Here is a 22,036-nt window from a genome sequence, read left to right as displayed (position 1 = left end):
GGTACACGTCAACTATGACAGACAAAATGAGAGAAAAAAATCCAGAAAATCACATTGTAGGATTTTCTATGAATTTATTTGCAAATTATGGTGGAAAATAAGTATTTGGTCAATAACAAAAGTTTCTCAATACTTTGTTATATACCCTTAGTTGGTAATGACACAGGTCAAACGTTTTCTGTAAGTCTTCACAAGGTTTTCACACACTGTTGCTGGTATTTTGGCCCATTCCTCCGTGCAGATCTCCTCTAGAGCAGTGATGTTTTGGGGCTGTCGCTGGGCAACACGGACTTTCAACTCCCTCCAAAGATTTTCTATGGGGTTGAGATCTGGAGACTGGCTAGGCCACTCCAGGACCTTGAAATGCTTCTTACGAAGCCACTCCTTCGTTGCCCGGGCAGTGTGTTTGGGATCATTGTCATGCTGAAAGACCCAGCCACGTTTCATCTTCAATGCCCTTGCTGATGGAAGGAGGTTTTCACTCAAAATCTCACGATACATAGCCCAATTCATTCTTTCCTTTACACGGATCAGTCGTCCTGGTCCCTTTGCAGAAAAACAGCCCCAAAGCATGATGTTTCCACCCCCATGCTTCACAGTAGGTATGGTGTTCTTTGGATGCAACTCAGCATTCTTTGTCCTCCAAACACGACGAGTTGAGTTTTTACCAAAAAGTTCTATTTTGGTTTCATCTGACCATATGACATTCTCCCAATCCTCTTCTGGATCATCCAAATGCACTCTAGCAAACTTCAGACGGGCCTGGACATGTACTGGCTTAAGCAGGGGGACACGTCTCGCACTGCAGGATTTGAGTCCCTGGCAGCGTAGTGTGTTACTGATGGTAGGCTTTGTTACTTTGGTCCCAGCTCTCTGCAGGTCATTCACTAGGTCCCCCCGTGTGGTTCTGGGATTTTTGCTCACCGTTCTTGTGATCATTTTGACCCCACGGGGTGAGATCTTGCGTGGAGCCCCAGATCGAGGGAGATTATCAGTGGTCTTGTATGTCTTCCATTTCCTAATAATTGCTCCCACAGTTGATTTCTTCAAACCAAGCTGCTTACCTATTGCAGATTCAGTCTTCCCAGCCTGGTGCAGGTCTACAATTTTGTTTCTGGTGTCCTTTGACAGCTCTTTGGTCTTGGCCATAGTGGAGTTTGGAGTGTGACTGTTTGAGGTTGTGGACAGGTGTCTTTTATACTGATAACAAGTTCAAACAGGTGCCATTAATACAGGTAATGAGTGGACGACAGAGGAGCCTCTTAAATAAGAAGTTACAGGTCTGTGAAAGCCAGAAATCTTGCTTGTTTGTAGGTGACCAAATACTTATTTTCCACCATAATTTGCAAATAAATTCATTAACGTGGTCCTCTGTAGCTCAGCTGGTAGAGCACGGCGCTTGTAACGCCAGGGTAGTGGGTTCGATCCCCGGGACCACCCATACACAAAAATGTATGCACACATGACTGTAAGTCGCTTTGGATAAAAGCGTCTGCTAAATGGCATATTATTATTATTATTATTATTATTATTATTATTATTATTATTATTAAAAATCCTACAATTTGATTTTCTGGAGAAAAAAAATCTCAATTTGTCTGTCATAGTTGACGTGTACCTATGATGAAAATTACAGGCCTCTCTCATCTTTTTAAGTGGGAGAACTTGCACAATTGGTGGCTGACTAAATACTTTTTTTCCCCACTGTATGTCTCTCACACAAATTAGACAACCTACATCTATGCCACGCAACCAGCCACCCATGACATGCTCTGGGCACCATCAGATAAGAGGGAAGTGATCTGTGCAGGGCACATGTTGGACGCATGGATTGCTCCTCCACCACTCAGAAAGGTCACGGTAGCCACAGTGGTCAGACGGGAAAACCCACAACGCACCACCATCTCCCTCAAGTCCCCTCTCGACTGGGCTCAGTGGCTCCATCCAAGCTTCTGACCTTCCAATTGCTGTCTGTCAGAGAGCACTGGATCCATCTCCCTGCTCCCCATTCAATACTGATTACATTTCTATATGCTGCATGTCATCCTGTACAAATACCCCGATTATGCATGTACAGTTGGAGCCCATTGATTTTCCAATAAAATCAACATTATCAAAATAATAAAATAGCCTTTTAGTCTCCTCGGCCATTTCAGGCCGGCACAGCAGCGGCCAATAGCTTGACGCCAAGCGGTTGGAGAAGCAGTGCATAATTTAGTAAAGCGGCACCTTTGGTCGATTTGCCTCTGTTTTTATGTTCCTCTGTAAGCCTATAAGCATGTAGATATTGAGGTAATACAGATACTTTACAACAGCCTGTTGTTGCATCTTAACCAGACAGGCTTCAAAGCATAGATTGCAGTCCTTTATTTAGGAACAGAAAGGGTATTGAAATGTAGGAAATGTGGCTTGGTTTGCTAAATGGCCATCCTCAGGGATATGGCAGACACAGAAAAGACATTGAAACGTTTGAAAATAAACTATGTGACTGGCTCTCTTGTTGACTTTCATCTAAGAAGCAAGCAAGCAATCATTTACTTTGGCTCATAACCTGGAGGTCAGAGAGCTCAAAGTAGCATACTCGGATGCTATACAGCTGAAAATAATTCATTCATTCATTCATAAACTGGTCATAGGTTACACTGCCACCCAAACTAGTCAGTCCTTCATGTTACAACAACAATGTAGGGCTGGAGGGGAGACATACAGAGGAGAGACAGACAGAGGAGAGTAGAGACAGACAGAGAATAGGAGAGACAGACAGAGGAGAGGAGAGAGACAGACAGAGGAGAGGAGAGAGACAGAGGAGAGACAGACAGAGGAGAGGAGAGACAGACAGAGGAGAGGAGAGACAGACAGAGGAGAGGAGAGAGACAGACAGAGGAGAGATAGACAGAGTAGAGACAGACAGAGGAGAGGAGAGAGACAGACAGAGGATAGGAGAGACAGACAGAGGAGAGGAGAGACAGACAGAGGAGAGGAGAGACAGACAGAGGAGAGGAGAGACAGACAGAGGAGAGGAGAGACAGACAGAGGAGAGGAGAGACAGACAGAGGAGAGGAGAGACAGACAGACAGAGGAGAGGAGAGACAGACAGACAGAGGAGAGGAGAGACAGACAGAGGAGAGGAGAGACAGACAGAGGAGAGGAGAGACAGAGGAGAGGAGAGACAGACAGAGGAGAGGAGAGACAGACAGAGGAGAGGAGAGACAGACAAACGAGAGGAGAGACAGACAAACGAGAGGAGAGATAGACAGAGGAGAGGAGAGACAGACAGAGGATAGGAGAGACAGACAGAGGAGAGGAGAGACAGACAGAGGAGAGAGAGAGAGACAGAGGAGAGGAGAGACAGACAGAGGAGAGGAGAGACAGACAGAGGAGAGGAGAGAGACAGAGGAGAGGAGAGAGACAGAGGAGAGGAGAGACAGACAGAGGAGAGACAGACAGAGGAGAGGAGAGACAGACAGAGGAGAGGAGAGAGACAGACAGAGGAGAGATAGACAGAGGAGAGGAGAGAGACAGACAGAGGAGAGACAGACAGAGGAGAGGAGAGAGACAGACAGAGGAGAGACAGACAGAGGAGAGACAGACAGAGGAGAGGAGAGAGACAGACAGAGGAGAGACAGACAGAGGAGAGGAGAGAGACAGACAGAGGAGAGACAGACAGAGGAGAGGAGAGAGACAGACAGAGGAAAGATAGACAGAGGAGAGGAGAGAGACAGACAGAGGAGAGACAGACAGAGGAGAGGAGAGACAGACAGAGGAGAGGAGAGAGACAGACAGAGGAGAGACAGACAGAGGAGAGGAGAGACAGACAGAGGAGAGACAGACAGAGGAGAGGAGAGAGACAGACAGAGGAGAGACAGACAGAGGAGAGGAGAGAGACAGACAGAGGAGAGACAGACAGAGGAGAGGAGAGAGACAGACAGAGGAGAGACAGACAGAGGAGAGGAGAGAGACAGACAGACAGAGGAGAGACAGACAGAGGAGAGGAGAGAGACAGACAGAGGAGAGACAGACAGAGGAGAGGAGAGACAGACAGAGGAGAGGAGAGAGATAGACAGAGGAGAGGAGAGAGACAGACAGAGGAGAGACAGACAGAGGAGAGGAGAGAGACAGACAGAGGAGAGACAGACAGAGGAGAGGAGAGAGACAGACAGAGGAGAGGAGAGAGACAGACAGAGGAGAGATAGACAGAGGAGAGGAGAGAGACAGACAGAGGAGAGACAGACAGAGGAGAGGAGAGAGACAGACAGAGGAGAGACAGACAGAGGAGAGGAGAGACAGACAGAGGAGAGGAGAGACAGACAGAGGAGAGGAGAGAGACAGACAGAGGAGAGACAGAGAGGAGAGGAGAGAGACAGACAGAGGAGAGACAGACAGAGGAGAGGAGAGAGACAGACAGAGGAGAGACAGACAGAGGAGAGGAGAGAGACAGACAGAGGAGAGATAGACAGAGGAGAGGAGAGAGACAGAGGAGAGGAGAGAGACAGAGGATAGACTGACATAGGAGGAGCTGTTTTAGACAGAAGTGTATGTTGCTGTACGTCCTGTATGGAGAGCGTGTGTGTGAGCATACACAAGCGTGTGCACGTGTGTGTGTGTGTGTGTGTGTGTGTGTGTGTGTGTGTGTGTGTGTGTGTAGGGTAGCGAGGTCGCTTGCGTTACCCTCCTGGCAGCCAGAGATGCAGCGGTGTGAGACCGCGGGCTGCCATTGCCGTGCCCACGCCTGCCAGTCCCCTGTTATCTGCAGCCACAGAGCCACCGCTATCTGCCCTCGCGCCACCACCACCACCACCGCTACCGCCACACTCCTGTCTGCGCAGCTGCAGACCCAACCGCTGCCACAGCTCCAGCCCTGGCCCAGGCATTCCTGCAGCAGGCAGATAGCATTCAGGATGCGACCTGGAGCTACGCCACAGAGGGGCCTGGAAGAAACTCGCTCCCAAAAGCTTGGATGAGGGGCATCTGTGACACACACCGGCCAATCACATCATTTTCCTAAGCTTCTAATCACAGCTTCCCCCCAACAACACACATTCTATCAATAGCGCAGATATGAAGGGACATCATGGAATAAGGATAATTATATGATAGGATTATTATGATACGATTAATATGGATATGATAATAATGTTCATCCAAAAATATGATGAAATAATTTGTTTTGCTAAATGTATGATTTAAAAAAATAATCTTGCTTGTAACTAATTAAGATGCTGGTGGTTAGCTACAGCTCAGCCAGCCAATGAACACCTAATGACTTGAGACAAGTCTAATGTTTCTGCTATCACGCCCTGGGATCAGTAACAATATGGAATTGATGCGTTCAACTACACTAACTGTCATCCTAGTGAAGTTAATTCAATGTAAGAAACCACACTTGACCAGGGAGCCCAGAGAGTCATAATCCAGAAACGATGCCGTTATTGCCAGAGCCGCTCTGCTGACAGCCCCTGTTAACTGGTTGTCTGTCCGTTTGTTAGGAGAGGCAAAGAGGAACAGAGGCAGAAGCCATTCCTTGCTTCTAATTGATTTCCCGGTTGCTGGATTCTTAGGCAGGATCAGCAGAAGCCGGCTGTGTCTAATATGACCTTAATGAAACTGAACAATGTTAATTGGGAGCACAAACCTGCTCTCAGCCAATCAATGAGCACAGAGAGGCTGGGGTATTGTCCCGACACACTCGCTGCTTCCTGTGTGCCACGGACACTTCCTGTAAAGATTTCTCCTGCTACCAGACCAGGAATTCCTTCCCGCTCTGCTTTTCATTGACCCAGTCAATGCTTTTTCTGTGTCACTATTTTAGGGCTCTCCAACCCTGTTCCTGGAGAGCTACCCTCCTGTAGGTTTTCGCTCCAACCCCAGTTCTAACTAACCTGATTCAGCTTATCAACCAGCTAATACGATTGATTGTATAGCCCATTTCCTTTTTTTCTGAAGGCCTCAGAGAGAGAGAGAAAGAGAAGAGAAAGAGAGAGAGAGAGAGAAAGAGAGAGAGAGAGAAAGAGAGCATTCTGGAGCCAGTGTGTGAGGATGGTAATTGTAAGATACATTATTATGAACACCACCAGTCTTATGTATCTAACTGCTTTTGATACAAAATGAATTAATGAAGCTTAAAAGGACAGCAAGAGTGGATCAGTGACAGAGAGTCAGCAGTACTGCAGAATAATGGGAATGTCACTATGCTCTCTAGTGCCTCGCACTGTGCTAATGGCTTCATTAACACTCACACACTCTGGCGGGCAATGGAGGACAATGTCACATCCATCTTGGTCACATCACAATAAAACTGGTTAAACACAACTCTGCTGTGTGTCCGGCTCGGGAGGAAGGCAGAAATGAGAGCAGAGATCAATAGCAAAAGATCAATGAGGGTGTGGCCACAAACACACACTTCCTCTGGTCTAGTCGACTAGCAGGCCACTCGACCAAAACAGTGTCAAATTGATTTGTAACAGGTATGTTGTTGACACTTAGGGTAATACGTCAATGCCATGGGATCTGTGAAGAAACATGCTGGGAAAACAGAAACATGCAATAAATCACCAATACCAGGCCCCCGTGGCGTGGCAATCACTCCTCAACTGATGTTGTTTTCCTCCCACCGCTTTCTGGATCATTTGCTTGTTGACTTCCCTCCAAACCCAGCCGCCACTTCCTGGGTCTCTCTCAGTCTCCAAAGCCACACAGGCCTTTTAGCTAGATATCCTTCTGGCACTTTTTCACTAAAAATCTTCCACACAGGGAGAAGGCGGTGAGAAATCCCACCAGGTTCAGATAATGTGAAGAGCTTTGGGGAATTCTACAAGAGCTATAAGGAAGAGAGAAATAATAAATCAGTCCTAATGTGACGCTAATGTCTGCCTCTCTCCTACTGTCTGCCTCTCTCCTACTGTCTGCCTCACTCCTACTGTCTGCCTCACTCCTACTGTCTGCCTCACTCCTACTGTCTGCCTCACTCCTACTGTCTGCCTCACTCCTACTGTCTGCCTCACTCCTACTGTCTGCCTCACTCCTACTGTCTGCCTCACTCCTGTGAAAACATTATTGTGAGCTAGAGGAACGGAATTACAGCGGCAGGGCAGAAATAAAAAAGCAAATGTATTTATGCCAAGGTGTTAATTTGTCAACCTTGACACCACCCTTACGTTGAGACATACTGCACAGCAAAAGGCACAGCTGATTTACTGTAACTAACAGTCAGACAGCAGAGTATGCCAGTCACTGCAATAGGCCTACTACAATATGCACCTTACAGACCCCACAGTAACATATCATCTGTCTCCATCACTAAGGCATGGCTGAAACATGAGCCTTGATGATGACCTTAGTGGTCTGGGAGGTCCACATACACTTCCATTTACATTTTAGTCATTTAGCAGACACTCTTATCCAGAGCGACTTACAGGAGCAATTAGGGTTAAGTGCCTTGCTCAAGGGCACATAGACAGATGTTTCACCTAGTCGGCTCGGGGATTCCAACCAGTGACGGTTACTGGCCCAACTCTCTTAACTGCTAGGCTACCTGCCACTACTTTACACACACTTCACATGCTCGCCTGTCATCCTGAGTCAATGTGGATGCATCTGTAACGCTTGAGGGGAGAAAGGAGAAGAAGAAAATAAAACGCAATAGAAACCTCAGAAGGTTAGGCTATGTGTCTTGAGGGCAATAAATTACTTCATATTTTACATAATGAGGCATTGGGTTATGCATTAAGCCCAATGGTTCGTATTCTCTACCATTGCATTCGTTTTAAGTGAGTCTCAGTCTCAACTGATTGTTAAGGGGCCTAAAGTGCAACCTAGATTGAGGGTAGGCCTAGGGTAGGCCTAGGGTAGGCCTAGGGTAGGCCGTCATTGTAAATAAGAATTTGTTCTTAACTGACTTGTCTAGTTAAATAAAGGTTAAATAAAATAATAAAATGAAAGATTGGGACATTTTTGATGGGGGCCAATCACCGGGTTACTGTATTCCCCTCTACAGATAACAGCAGCCTGTTCCTCCTCATGCTATTCATTTTGTTGCTCACTACACTTAACAGCAGATCTCTACTCAAGTCATTTTATAGTTGTCATTATGTTTGTGGTAAGGCAGATGTGCCTTGTGGAGTGATCTTTAGCGGACAGTAAAAGCCACTGGGACTGTCATTTCCCTGGGTTGTTCTGCAATGACAGTAATGTCACACGGCAGCCTCTACTACCACACACACTGGTCTAGTGACAGCAACTACGCTCATCGGATTTTCTTCTCACTGCTTTTATGTGTGTGCTGAGTGCAATGTATGTAAACAGTGCATAGGGGCATACTGAAAAGACTGCGTAACAAATAATGACAACACTGAATAAGTCGTACCTGAACAGAGAATGAATAGCATTGGTACAATTGATCACTGAATAGTAGCATTGACAAAACGGAAAACATTGGTAAAATGGTACACAAAACTCTAATTAAGACTGAGACTGAGGTACATAAAGGTTGATTAGAGGGGCCTGGGTAAAAGTGGAGAGCCTGATGATGCTCCTCCTCCTGTGTAGAGCTTTAACAGTTCTCACTGCTCCTCTGTCTGTCTCCCCAAACAAACAAGGTGTGATTCATTCACAGGCAGCCCGACACTAGGCTTCCTTTGTGCTCTCTGTCAGAGAGGAGAGGAGGGACTGCAAATATATTGCACTAGCTAACATTACTTCTCCCTTTTTCTACAGTGAGGAGGAGGAAGGGGGAGGAAGCAGTGTGTAATCCACTGTTGCGTGCATTCAGCGTTTGGGACGTCTATCATCATATACTGTACAAGCTCATTCATGATTAACAATATTAATTGTAGATGAATAATATTACATTGTATTGTATCCTAAGGCAAAGCATGCCTGTGATGACAAAGCCTAGAGGGAGTTGAAGTACAGTATTAGTCAACCTGTTTTCTATAAAGGTCATTACATTGTACATGTTAGTCCGTTACTTATCTGGCATGTCGAGACTAGACTATTCAGATCGGCTTCTAAACGCAAACAGTGAAATAATGTCGCAACAAGCTCTGTTCTCTGGCAGAGGAGGCCCATACTATTGCTTATTCCACATTTCCATGAATATTATGTTTTCTTGAAAGAACTAGCAATTTCCTTTGGCTTACACTGGACAAATCACTAAAGGTCATCCTAAAGCAAACTTTACCATGAGAGAAAAAATCTTGACTGTTCCTTGCCTGGCTCCACTGAATCAACTTATTTGTCATACAGTGCTTTCAATGGAGGCACTTGGCCTTTGTAGTTGGAAAGTAAAGGTATGCTATTAACTCAGAGATACTCAAACTACAGCCCAACCAATCAGGTGACAGCACAACACGGCAGCCTTGTCGAGGACCCGTGCTCAAATTAATTGCTTGTGGATTTCAATTATTTTCACCATATTTAGCGCTTGTTTCATTCAATTATCATTTAAATCGTTATCTCAGAAGTGGGTTTATTCTACCAAGTTAATACAACCTTGGCGGCTGACGAGAGAAAATGTCAGAGCTGTTACTTTCATTTACTGCTTTGCTCTAATGAACCTGCTTAACTTCTCTAACACGTACTGTTCTGAGAACTGTTCAAAATGTTCCCTTCTTTGGTGGTAAGGTTTAACAACAACAGAAATATTGAACTAAATATATGAAAGTCCAACGAGACATCAAAAGCTGATGCACACAGAGAAATTCCAGGACATAATATAGCATCATTCCTCCCCAAAGGACAACTAGTGCATTGAAGGCTCGCAAATGTTCCCTCAAGTCCTCTCAGCTCGAATTCTAGAAAACTCAATTCCCAGAGTTTGTAGAGCATCCTCTAAGCAGGGCTTGATGTAATAGGCTACATAGTACTCATCAAAGAAGAACATAGTTTATAGAAAGTAACATGATGATGAACTAAGTATTACAACACAGCAACAGATTAGTAGGAGGGAAGATTCTCCACAAGTACATCTGGTCAATAGCTTTGAATATTTAAAAACAATCAGTCTATTCAAGCGTGCATAGAGTATTGACTCCTCCACATCAGTCTCTCCTCTCTGCTCTTGCTACACATGGCAGCATAAGAACAGTGTCAAGCCTGCTTGGCCAAGCCTCTGTGTAATTTCCATTTACCTCCATTTGACCATTACTACTGTCCTTATTAGGTCCATGGTAATTAGTGCAGAGTTATTAACTGTAGCCAGTGCCAGCCAGCCAGCCAGCCAGGAGCTTAGCTGGAGTTGGGCTAGCCGCTAGTGAAGGACTGGCAGTGGAAGGGTCTTATCCCCCTGAGCCCAGTCTTAGTGAATGCCCTCTCCTCCTCTCCTCTCTTCTCTCCTCCACCACTGTAGTGAGGGACTATTGGAGGAGGACTGAGTAAGGCCTGATAAACTGTGACAGACAGGTGTGATGAGGTATGAGTGGTCACTTCATCAAGGTCAAGGGTGGGTGAAGGTAGTCACATGCTTTCTGATTATGATGCAGAGGTGTGTGTATTAGGGAGGTGGTGGGTGATTTGCGATCCCATAGCTCTGTAGTATGTGTCCATAGGTATGGCTACTATCTATGACTTGGCTGTACTTGATAGTCAAAGACCATTCCTCTACTGTGTTACCTTATCTTGAATCACTTCCTCTCCATCACAGAAATATACACTTTCCACCACAGGCTATTAACACTCAGCCAAGGATAAAAGAGAAATCCTTCTATTGAGACACACATCAAATACTGCTCCCCTCCCCCCCGCCCTCTCCGCTCTGCCAGCTTCAGTCTAGCTCTTGGCCAAGGCCAGGTGGATATTAGTGAGGTGAGGTCTCCCAGCTCTGACAGGAAGAGCTGCTCCAGATGAACTTGTTAATTGCACACTGGACCGGAGGGCAGAAGGGCCGTGCCACCCTCACCTTTAGTCTCCGCAGAACATGATCACTGACAGGCTCTGCTTTATCATTCCACAGCACTCGCCGCTCGTTGGCAGATGGCAGAGAGAGTCCTCGAGGCAGTGGACTTGGCAGGCACCTCCCGGAGCCAGGATGCCAACTGCTGTGAGTTCATGTCACGGCGACAGAGCGGAGAGGAGGTGGACGGACAGAGAGATGCCAGCAGGCACCCTGGCATGGCCATCTCTTCATGCCGGCACAAATGAGATTGGCATTGAGAGAGGCTCCTCGGGCACACTTTATAATATGTGCCCCCAGCTGTGGTCTGTGCACCAGGGTGGAATGTGGTGGATCTGCTGCAGACCTTGAGAAAACTACATCCCTGTGACTAAACTGCAGAAAAGGGACTGCAAGGCACAGCTTTAAAATATGGAGAGAAATTATTGCAATAATACTTGACCAAAACTAAAAAAATGCTTTATAAAATGTAGAAGTGAGACCGGGGTTATAGAAAAGTGTACAGTGTGGTGACACTGTTTCATACAACAACTACTGTTCTATGGATGCTCTGATATTACAGCAATAAGACACCATTATGTCTACAGAAGTCACCACACTGTACACTTCACATCCACTTCTAACGTAAGTATTTGCTCAAAGGTCTGAATTACATTAGTCAGCTGTATATTTACCTAATAATTACGACGGTTCGTTGATCTGTCTTAATCAGTCTTTATACTGTTCGATTCAGAAGTGTTTTCTTTATCTATTGCTGCCACAGCAGCTTCTTCCCCCAGACATGTCGGTTCAGAATTACAGAGCTCTTGGGCCCCTTTGGTGAGACTATCAGTAGACTGAACATTTTATTTTCCCTTCCATCCTGGTTCACCAGGCAGGGACCTTGCCAGTATCCCTTTACATATCCAATACCCACATCACCTCAATAGACTATTTTTCTCTCCTTGTCATCCGGCAACGCTGCGAGGCTTTACGCATTTCGAGCCAAATAAAAATGAATTATTTGGACAGCAATCCCTGCTGAGAAGTACCAGTAAAAGGGAAAATGACTATTTCTCATGACACTAAAGTCAGAGTAATCCCTGGTGATCCGTCAAGTAATAATGACGCTAGAAAATTAAAAGAGAAAGCGACAATAAATAGCCAGACCTAATTAAAAAGGGTCACGTTAAACCCAGTCCAAGGTGTGGATGTCCATAAAACAGGCTTTAGCACACATTATTTGTAGGTGTTACTTTATTGAGCTCTAATTTCTCCTCACAACGCCAACAGAATGAGGCATCACTGTGTTCAGTACAGTGGTCCAGGCCTGTATCTCCACACACAAGCGTCAATTCCCTGTCTATCTGCTAATTCCTCCTCCAGTGACGAGAAATCATTATGGAGAGAAAGGGAGAACCATGACCGTCATCAAATGATTACTGGTGGTGAGGCCATGACTAACTGGTGCCCCCGCACATTGACTCTGTACCGGTACCCCCTGTATATAGCCTCCCTACTGTTATTTTACTGTTGCTCTTTAATTATTTTTTATTTTTAACTTACCTATTTTTTTACTTAACACTTATTTTTCTTAAAACTAAATAAGCATTTCACTGTGAGGTCTACTACACCTGTTGTATTCGCCGCATTTGGCAAATACAATTTGATTTGATTTGATATATGACTTGCTGATTGGAGCAAAGCACTTCTACACCACCATCCCCAGAACCCAGCTGTCTATTCTCTCCTGCTGCTGGCATGGCATAGTGGCACTCTCAGACAGTCTCTCCCTCTGTACAGACAGTCTCTCCCTCTGTACAGACAGTCTCTCCCTCTGTACAGACAGTCTCTCCCTCTGTACAGACAGTCTCTCCCTCTGTACAGACAGTCTCTCCCTCCCCCCCTTTGACTTGATTAAACCTAACACTTGCTCTACCTAAACCAGCATGAGAGTAATCAAATTAAAATCAATATCCGTGTTGAGATATTGCCCTTGGCTTAAGAGGTGGACATAATTTCACATCACTATCACACGTTCCAGTTGTGAAGTGGAAAAAATAACTATTGATGAAGCCAAAGCAGTAATGGAAGGCATCAATCAATGGGAATCATCTACATTATGTGAGAGCATACGTTATGACATGTGCAAAGAAAGCCTTTTTCTATTTCTTATTTTCTGTAATAAAAATATATGTAAACAAACATATCTCAGCTACCCTTGTCCTTCAAGCTGAATTACTTAACACCAAGTAGTGCTGAGCGATTTTTGAGGTCAGTTTGATTATTTAAAAATTATCACGGTATCCGATTTTGGCTTCGACTATATGGGTTGAAAGGTGTAATACAGAATAAAACAATGAATAAAACTCCCATGATGGTAGTGACTGCCCATTACTGCTTATCACTTCTTAACCATCATTTATTCACATTACTTTACTTTAATAAAATATATTTTTTAATTGATGACTTTATTATTTAATTCCAAGTCATCTCATCTCTATAGAGCTTCTGTCTGACAAAATCACAATTTTAGTAGTTCTTCAAAGTAAATAAGGCATACTTTTATGACTGCTGAATACCAACTATCAATCACTTAGATAATGTATTTTCAGGTAGAGATACCTCGCGAAGTAACAGCTGCTCGCTGTATCCCCTCACGATCATGCATTCTTCATGCATTCTTCAGTCTCTTCCGTAAAATAAACACAGACCAGACAAGCAGATGTACAATGGATTATGGTAATTAGCTAAATTTCCATCCAATTGGTGACAGATTTTCATTCGAATACTCTAGAATCTGCATAAAGAAAATATGTAAATTTTCCAACCAGTGTTGTGTTTCCACCAAATTGACTTTTTGCAGATAAAAAGCAGTGCATGATGACGTGGTGCACACAAAATGTACTTTTGTGTGTTTCCACCAAATTTACTTAAAAAAAAAATACAAAATCAGTGTTGATGACATAGTGTACACAAAATGTACTTTTTCTCTTAGGTTTTCATGTACCTAATAAAAATCTAAAGTTCAATATGTTTCCATCGCATTTTCAACTCTACCGATAGTTTTGTCAAAAAAACGGTTAAATAGCAAATGTGCATACTCTGGTCTTCGCACATGCGCTCTAGCCAACAGCTTGCAGATACGGTGAGGGTAGGCTGTGCGGGTAGGTTAGTCTACATTATGAGATTATTATGGATACGAGCGAACATATTTGTATTTGTCAAACGGCAGTCAAGCATCGATCATCATGTCACCAGAATAAGAGCCTCGATATTTCTTGAAAAGCTGCATCAAGATCACTCTGCACTTTCACCACCCTGTGAAGTTCATCATAACTTATTTCATCTGTAGCCTAATAAACTGCATGGTTTCCTGAGTCGTAGTGGGAGGACCACACACCATATCATCGAGTGAATCCAAATGTACTTCGATATGATGGTTATTATATCAATTTTTGCGCATAAAGGCATTTCCACCACCATTTCTCGCATAATTAATTTTACAGACACAAAAAGATCCCACCATGTAAAACAAACAAATTATCTGTCAGTATTTAAAAAGTTGTACCGAAACGTTCTGTTCCATCACAGCTGTCGTGACTTTAACAAAATATATTGTATGACTTTATTCGCATAAAAACAGTGTATGGAAACATGGTTAGTGTAGTTAATTACCACGTTTTATTCGCTAAACTATGTAGAATATTGGCCTGTTGGAAACTACAACTCCCTACTACATCACACAGTTCAGGCTGTATCTGATGTATCTCTAGAGAAACTGCAATGTGCGCATTGAGCTCACAGAAAAAACGTATTTCAATTAGTTGTTTAAAAAACAAAAAAGAACAGAAATGTCTGTTAATCGCTCAGCGCTAATACCAAGCTAAACCCTATTAACTGATTGAACTCTTGCAGGTAGATCTACAGTGTGATCTGGTTATTTAACAGATCATGGCACTGTGGTCAGATAAAACATATGCACTCCCAACATTTACCTCTTAAAATTAAAATCCCACCAACCATTATAAACCAACTACCGCAGCATGAAATAATGCTCAATCACTCATAATTTTGTGAAACACAAACAGGGACATTACATTGCAAAAAAAAAAAAGGTATTTTGATGGAAAGCTGTAATGAGCTGTTTGTTTATAGCTACACATTCCATTCCAGTCTAGCACTCTCAGAGGTAGATGGGACATGATGAAGAGGCATGATTTGAATTGAAATAATTTAAAAGGAAACAACTAAAGCAAAGAGGTGTCTCAAAAATTAACTAATGTGAGTATTGCAGCATCCAATCAATAAAGCAGAAATGGAAACAACCAGGATTAGTCATTCCTGTAGTCCCGTAGTAATTCAACAGTCATAATGCACAGTAGGTTGTTGTATCGGCTACAGTAGGCTAGGCCTAGTATATTTATCTAAAACTATGAAAAAATAAAACAATTAATGCAGGACTTAATTATTATGTGGTTGTAAGTATTGTGTGAGGGATTGGGTAGAGGACAACTAAGAGGAAGGATGAATGGATGGAGTAAAATAAAAACAATGGAAGGATCAAATCATGCAGGCTGGTCCCTGCTCTCATGGGTTGTGTTACCATGTTATCACAGTTATTTGCCCGCTACTCTCTCTCTGTGATGGTGTTACTTCTGACCGTGAATAGAACACCCCAAATCTTTAGGGAATCACTGGCATCCAAATTAAAGTTACTACTAGCTCTAGTAATGGTTGCATAGTTTAATTTGGATGCCACTGATTCTCTTAAGATTGGGATGAAATTGAAATTATTTTAAATGATATCATATGGTTAAAAATATAATTATTGCAATAGGTAGCCTACCGAATCGCTGACCAGATGTGGACCAGGGTAAACTTAGACTATGTCATAATAAATAACGGTAAACCACCGTGATAGGCCATTATAATGAATAGCAATATTTCCTATTGAATCGATACAATCCATTACAAATCAAACCTGACAATAGGCCTACACAAATAGTCTAGATTGTGTTTTAGAGGAGACCATTTGACAAATAATAGCTGGGATATTTAAAACAATAAGACAGACAAGGACAATTGATTCAGTTGTCATGCAATTCACCACAGTAACTACATTGGCGACCTAAATAAAACCCCTATGAAACGCATGTTTAGGGTGTAAACTATACAATTACGCATCGAATGATCCCGAATTCAAGCTGACATTTACAGAGAGCAAAACCAGCATCGGTGAACTTCCCCCATTCAAGAGGTGGCACTATGTCCCTGCGAGTGTGCGCGCACCGAACACTTCCTAGCGCTACTTAGTCCTACAACGCACAATCTGACAATAGAGGCAAAGCGCAGACACGCAGGGCTCTAAAATAATTCCTCACACTCATCTCTCACTTTAATGTGTTCCGAGAAGGAATGCGAGCATTCCTGGAGCCCGACGCCAAAATACAGAGCGCATCGATGTGGCAGCGCAGCTAGGTTGCTCAGAAAAAAGCCTCTGACAAAGACGTTAATAGCTACATAATGTAAATAAAAAGAAACACTTGTACGTACCACTGTTGCTCCAGTTCCCAGTCCCTAAAGAAGTCAAACTCGAATAGGTCCATGGTTGGTCCCCGTTGTCTGATTCAGGAAGGAACCGGTGCCTGCTCAACGTAGCCTATGCGTCAGTCTACATATATCAATTCTGTGGATCTGCTAAATGTAACTAGCTGTGCTGTACGGTGCTCTCTCTGGCGAACTGACACACACAGCAAGGACAACGCCACTGCCTCCTGCCTACCTCCGGTCTCTACCGCTCACAGTGAACAAAAGGCGGGGCTTGAGACAGTCAGAAGCGGCGACACCTAGCCGGGTACTCCAAATTGAGGTTAGCTAAAATTCTATTTGCCTCACCCATTTTAAGTGTCAAAGTCAGCTGTCAAAAATAACTATAGATGTAAAAAAAATATTTAAAAAAATCAATGGTAAATAGGCCAATGAGGAAATCATAACAAACAATATTTTATTATAGATTATAATGTTATAATCTTTAGAAATGATGACACATATGCATGTTTAAGCAGTGTGTGATAATTGTGCATTACCAGGCATTAGCATTATTTACAACAGTTGTTTCCAGATGCAAAGGTCATATTACTATTGACTGATCATAGACTAGGGCAAGTTCAGGAGTTGTGTTTAGAATATCTATGACCCATATTGACTGTGTAAATGTGTGTTGTTGACAGCACTGTGACCTATTGGGCTCTACATTCTCACAGCAGACAGAGATGTTAGAAATTATGGAGGTTCATAGTAATGGGGATATATGTTTGAGACACATGATAGCTTTTCATATTTTTATTGAGCCAATCAATCTCAGGTGTAATCATAACAATGAAAAGAGGTCTGTTATAAATTCTTTGGAGGCGCTATAGCTGCATAGGCCATGTGGGGAGCAGACAGGCGGCACGGCAGTACACCAGTGGAGGAAACAGCTCTGTAGTGAGGGAAACATTAGAAACATCAGCAGTATGTCTAGAACGACTGTCTGCTTCCATCAACAGAACACTGCATGGGTCCTGTAATATGGAGCAGGAGTGTAGGCCACAGCAAAAGAGACACGTTAGCCTACATGACTGTATCATGATTTGCCTGGCTACCATGTGGTGCCAAAGGTAATACAAAGCCTTATTACGATACATCTCTCCACCTCACATGTAGAGCCTGGGAGTCTATTCTGATTTATGGCATATGCCCCTGAGTTTATATACATTTGCCAGAATAGTAAAGGGGCCTAGGTCTCGGTCAGACACACTCTGGGACCCAAATGGCTTTCTGGATGGCGTGCGATTAGAACAACTTGGTCTACTGTTAGCCAGCTAGTATCAGGAGGAATCATCTGGAACCCATATGGCCCAAATGGAAACAAGTAATGTCTGCTTTATTGCCTGTTCTGTATGGCCAGTGGTAAAGCAGAGGACAGGATAATGAATTGTGTTGGTCGTTATGGCAGGGTGCTCAGGTACACAGCACACCGGGCCTCACATGGGGTATGTTGCCTTTCAGAGCAGCAGACATCTCCTTTATCATGACTAAATGCTTATTCAACTACTCAGCCAATTCACCACTACTGGGTTATACCCAGAAAAGAAGACAAACAGCCTTAGGGAAATGCTAAATAATACTAAACATTATATAGAGCATGATAATCTGTTACTAATCTGTATTTGCGGTTTGTCATTCAGTTTGGGGTGTAGTTGGTCATTTGTGACGACAATAGAGAAAGCTGTGGTAGGAAAGGGCCTTTCAGAGTCTCTCTCACTGGTTGGGTCTTTGCTTTGGGTACATTTACATGTACATTTTAGTAGACGCTCTTATCCAGAGCAACTTACAGCTAGTGAGTGCATACATTATTATTATTATTATTATTATTATTATTATTATTATTATTATTATATATTTTTTTTTCATACCCCCCGTGGGAATCGAACCCACAACCCTGGCGTTGCAAACGCCATGCTCTACCAACTGAGCTACATCCCTGCCGGCCATTCCCTCCCCTACCCTAGACGACACTGGGCCAATTGTGCGCCGCACCATGGGTCTCCCGGTCGCGGCCGGCTACGACAGAGCCTGGATTCGAACCAGGATCTCTAGTGGCACAGCTAGCACTGCGATGCAGTGCCTTAGACCACTGCGCCACTCGGGAGGTAGTCTGGGGTAGATGCCAGCACTGCTCTGCGTAATGCGCTGGGTGCCTCCCAGTGCCTTCCAGTACCTCCCAGTGCCTCCCAGTACCTCCCAGTACCTCCCAGACCCTCCCAGGCCCCCTGCATTTGCATTGTTGACCCATAAACTGGCTGCAGAGAAACACAGAGTTACACCGGCAGCTGGGAGAGAGGGAGAGCACCATTCCCAAATCCTTACCTGAAGCGCCAACCTGCACTGCCTTACCACTATGGACCTTACAGTACCCAGTACAGGATACTGCCTTACCACTATGGACCTTACAGTACCCAGTACAGTGTACTGCCTTACCACTATGGACCTTACAGTACCCAGTACAGTGTACTGCCTTACCACTATGGACCTTACAGTACCCAGTACAGTGTACTGCCTTACCACTATGGACCTTACAGTACCCAGTACAGTGCACTGCCTTACCACTATGGACCTTACAGTACCCAGTACAGTGTACTGCCTTACCACTATGGACCTTACAGTACCCAGTACAGTGCACTGCCTTACCACTATGGACCTTACAGTACCCAGTACAGTGTACTGCCTTACCACTATGGACCTTACAGTACCCAATACAGTGTACTGCCTTACCACTATAGACCTTACAGTACCCAATACAGTGTACTGTCTTACCACTATAGACCTTACAGTACCCAATACAGTGTGTATGTAGATTTGACAGTGCATACACTGTGCACACGATGTAGAATATCTTTATACACACTTGTCAAAATTATGTTTTAAAATAGATGGATTCATCACCCTCAAATAAAACATTTCGATTTTTCATCAACAATTTTCCCAATCGCTTTGTCCACCCATGGACATAATTCATTGCGAGAGACGCACATCATAGCAGCCGTTTGTTGAAATTGCCTGTGGTTAAATCACTTGTCAGAAGCTGTGAGAAGTGATTGGAAAATACCTCATCAGAGCGAGAGGAGGCCCTGCAATTGTCTCCGTGTCCCTTTTCATCTCCCTAAAATGAATAAGAGTCATTATGGGCTAAGCTGATATGGTCTGAGGGGGATCATCTCCTAATTATACCACTGTAATTTCAGAGTTAATTATCTCTCTAACGTCCCTCTTCTGTCAGCTTGTTCCTACCGCAATCTCACAGGGTGAAGTGGAGGCTCAGGATCCTACCTGACTGACTGGGGTGGGAGGTGGAGGCTCAGGATCCTACCTGACTGACTGGGGTGGGAGGTGGAGGCTCAGGATCCTACCTGACTGACTGGGTTGGGAGGTGGAGGCTCAGGATCCTACCTGACTGACTGGGGTGGGAGGTGGAGGCTCAGGATCGTACCTGACTGACTGGGGTGGGAGGTGGAGGCTCAGGATCCTACCTGACTGACTGGGGTGGGAGGTGGAGGCTCAGGATCCTACCTGACTGACTGGGTTGGGAGGTGGAGGCTCAGGATCGTACCTGACTGACTGGGGTGGGAGGTGGAGGCTCAGGATCCTACCTGACTGACTGGGGTGGGAGGTGGAGGCTCAGGATCCTACCTGACTGACTGGGGTGGGAGGTGGAGGCTCAGGATCCTACCTGACTGACTGGGGTGGGAGATGGAGGCTCAGGATCCTACCTGACTGACTGGGGTGGGAGATGGAGGTAGGCAGATCTAATAGCACACATCACATACCTAGGCTAGCCAGACAGATCCTCAATCAGCACAACTGACCCCAGACCAGCCCATACATCAAGGTGAGTCTGGGGAAAGTCATCCTGTCAGACTGGATCGGTGTATGCTACCAATGTCTGGCAGTTTAATAAGTAAACATGACAAACCCATAGGTCCAGTCAAAACTCCCTGAAGGTATCATTGCATTTCTGATTGAGTATTTTGGCTCACAACATCAATGCGTTATGCATGAGTTCCACAACAGGCCAAAGAAACAGCATCACTCGGCCTGTGTGTGTGTCATACATTCAGCTCATAAAAAGTGTCGATTTGAATATGCAATTTCTAGAGATACAGTGTTAAACTGCAGTTTAAGTGAAAATAAAATATATATTGATATTGCCTTTCTTTTCATGGTCCCAAGAATATACTCATTTGAATGTTGTAAATGTGCTCTCCTATATGAACACAGCTCTTTAACAAGGCTCTCCAATGTGTTCATTGATAATTGGCAGTAGCAATGCAGCAGGGCACTGCATCAACCTCTCCACGGCAATCCTGCCTGCTGAGTGGCAGATGCTAATTAGCTACCTCTCTCTGTCTCTCTCTCTCTCTCTCCTTTCTGACACAACTTCTGGCTGTCAGAGTGAAACTCATTTGACTCTCTGCGTGCATTATTAAATTTCTTCATAAATTACAGTATTTTAGAATGAAGCTCTCCTTTTGCAAACCTGTTCAACAACTATCTACCTTAGCCCACCCAACTTTCCACCACCCATCTTCAATATACGTTTGACAAATGCATCGACTGGCTGCACTTGATATGAACATGCCTTTGGTTATTTTCTCTCAAAACAGTGGCCAAATAACATAAGTATTAGTACTGTGCCTCTGAGTGACTGGTGTAATGTTTCTTTGTTTGTAAGTAATGCCCAATGCTATTCGCTGTACACTGCATGTTATTTTCTGTCTCTTTTCTTTTGTCTAGAAAGCCTCTCTTAAGTAGCAGTCATCCGGAACGCTTTCAGAATGTGAAAAGAGAGAGAAAGCTATAATGCCGTGCACAAAACCAAAAGGGCCTCTGGCTAATTTCAACAGTGAAATCTTGTTGGCATTGATAGGTTTTTCAATACTGTATTTGTGCACTCAAAGCGCCAATAATAAAAAATAAAGATAAAAAACTACTGTGGAATACATAAAATGTTGTTTTATCTAATTGTAAATGTCCTGCCAGCCATTCCATAACTAAACAAATCAAGGAGATATTCTACAGATCCCTTGTGTAGCAGCCAGTGCCTGTCCAAGATCGTGTTATAATAGAAGAGGCAGTGGGATACAGAATACCAATATGAATAAATGTTACATTTGTAGAAGCCGTTCCATATCTAAACAATCAAAGCAGATACACCACAGTTCTATATGTGCCATTGGCTGTCTGCCTGTCATCCTCAACATGTCAGCATAACCATGATGTAGTTATCAGCATGTCCTATGAAAGACTATACCACCACAACCTTCATTGTATTATAAACCATCAATTATTTTCTTGTGGTGAAATCTCTGTGTTAGTTTTTGAATGTTTTTTTTCCCTTTGTATTCATCTGTTTGTGTTGAGCCAGAGAGAACATTCTCCAGCAGAAATAATGACCACATAGATGTAGGGGCTTTGAAGAACAGAATCACAGAAATCCTGCCACTGGATCCAGGGGAATTGATAATGATAGTGTTTTCTACGGGATGACGGGATTGGTCATAGACTGAGGAGGAGAAAAGAGCCCTAACATTCTCTCCCTCCTAATTCTTACAGCGTGAACGTACC

At 43.9% G+C, this 22,036-nt stretch overlaps 1 protein-coding gene across 1 annotated transcript in view; it reads right to left on the bottom strand.

Annotated features, from left to right (window-relative positions):
- Positions 1–4,871, bottom strand: part of LOC311105026 (AF4/FMR2 family member 2-like) — a gene marked incomplete at both ends in the record, with an annotated part of 221,560 nt that extends 216,689 nt beyond the window's left edge. The window contains one exon of the mRNA XM_084147006.1: positions 4,669–4,871. Within this exon, the coding sequence (XP_084003132.1) occupies positions 4,669–4,871 (203 nt within the window). The remainder of the gene's footprint in view (positions 1–4,668) is intronic.
- Between the last annotated feature and the right edge of the window lie 17,165 nt (positions 4,872–22,036).

This window comes from Coregonus lavaretus (genome assembly GCF_964263955.1).
Source record: "Coregonus lavaretus genome assembly, chromosome: 29".
Taxonomy (NCBI): Eukaryota; Metazoa; Chordata; class Actinopteri; order Salmoniformes; family Salmonidae; genus Coregonus; species Coregonus lavaretus.
This window is presented reverse-complemented; position numbering and strand designations above follow the sequence as displayed.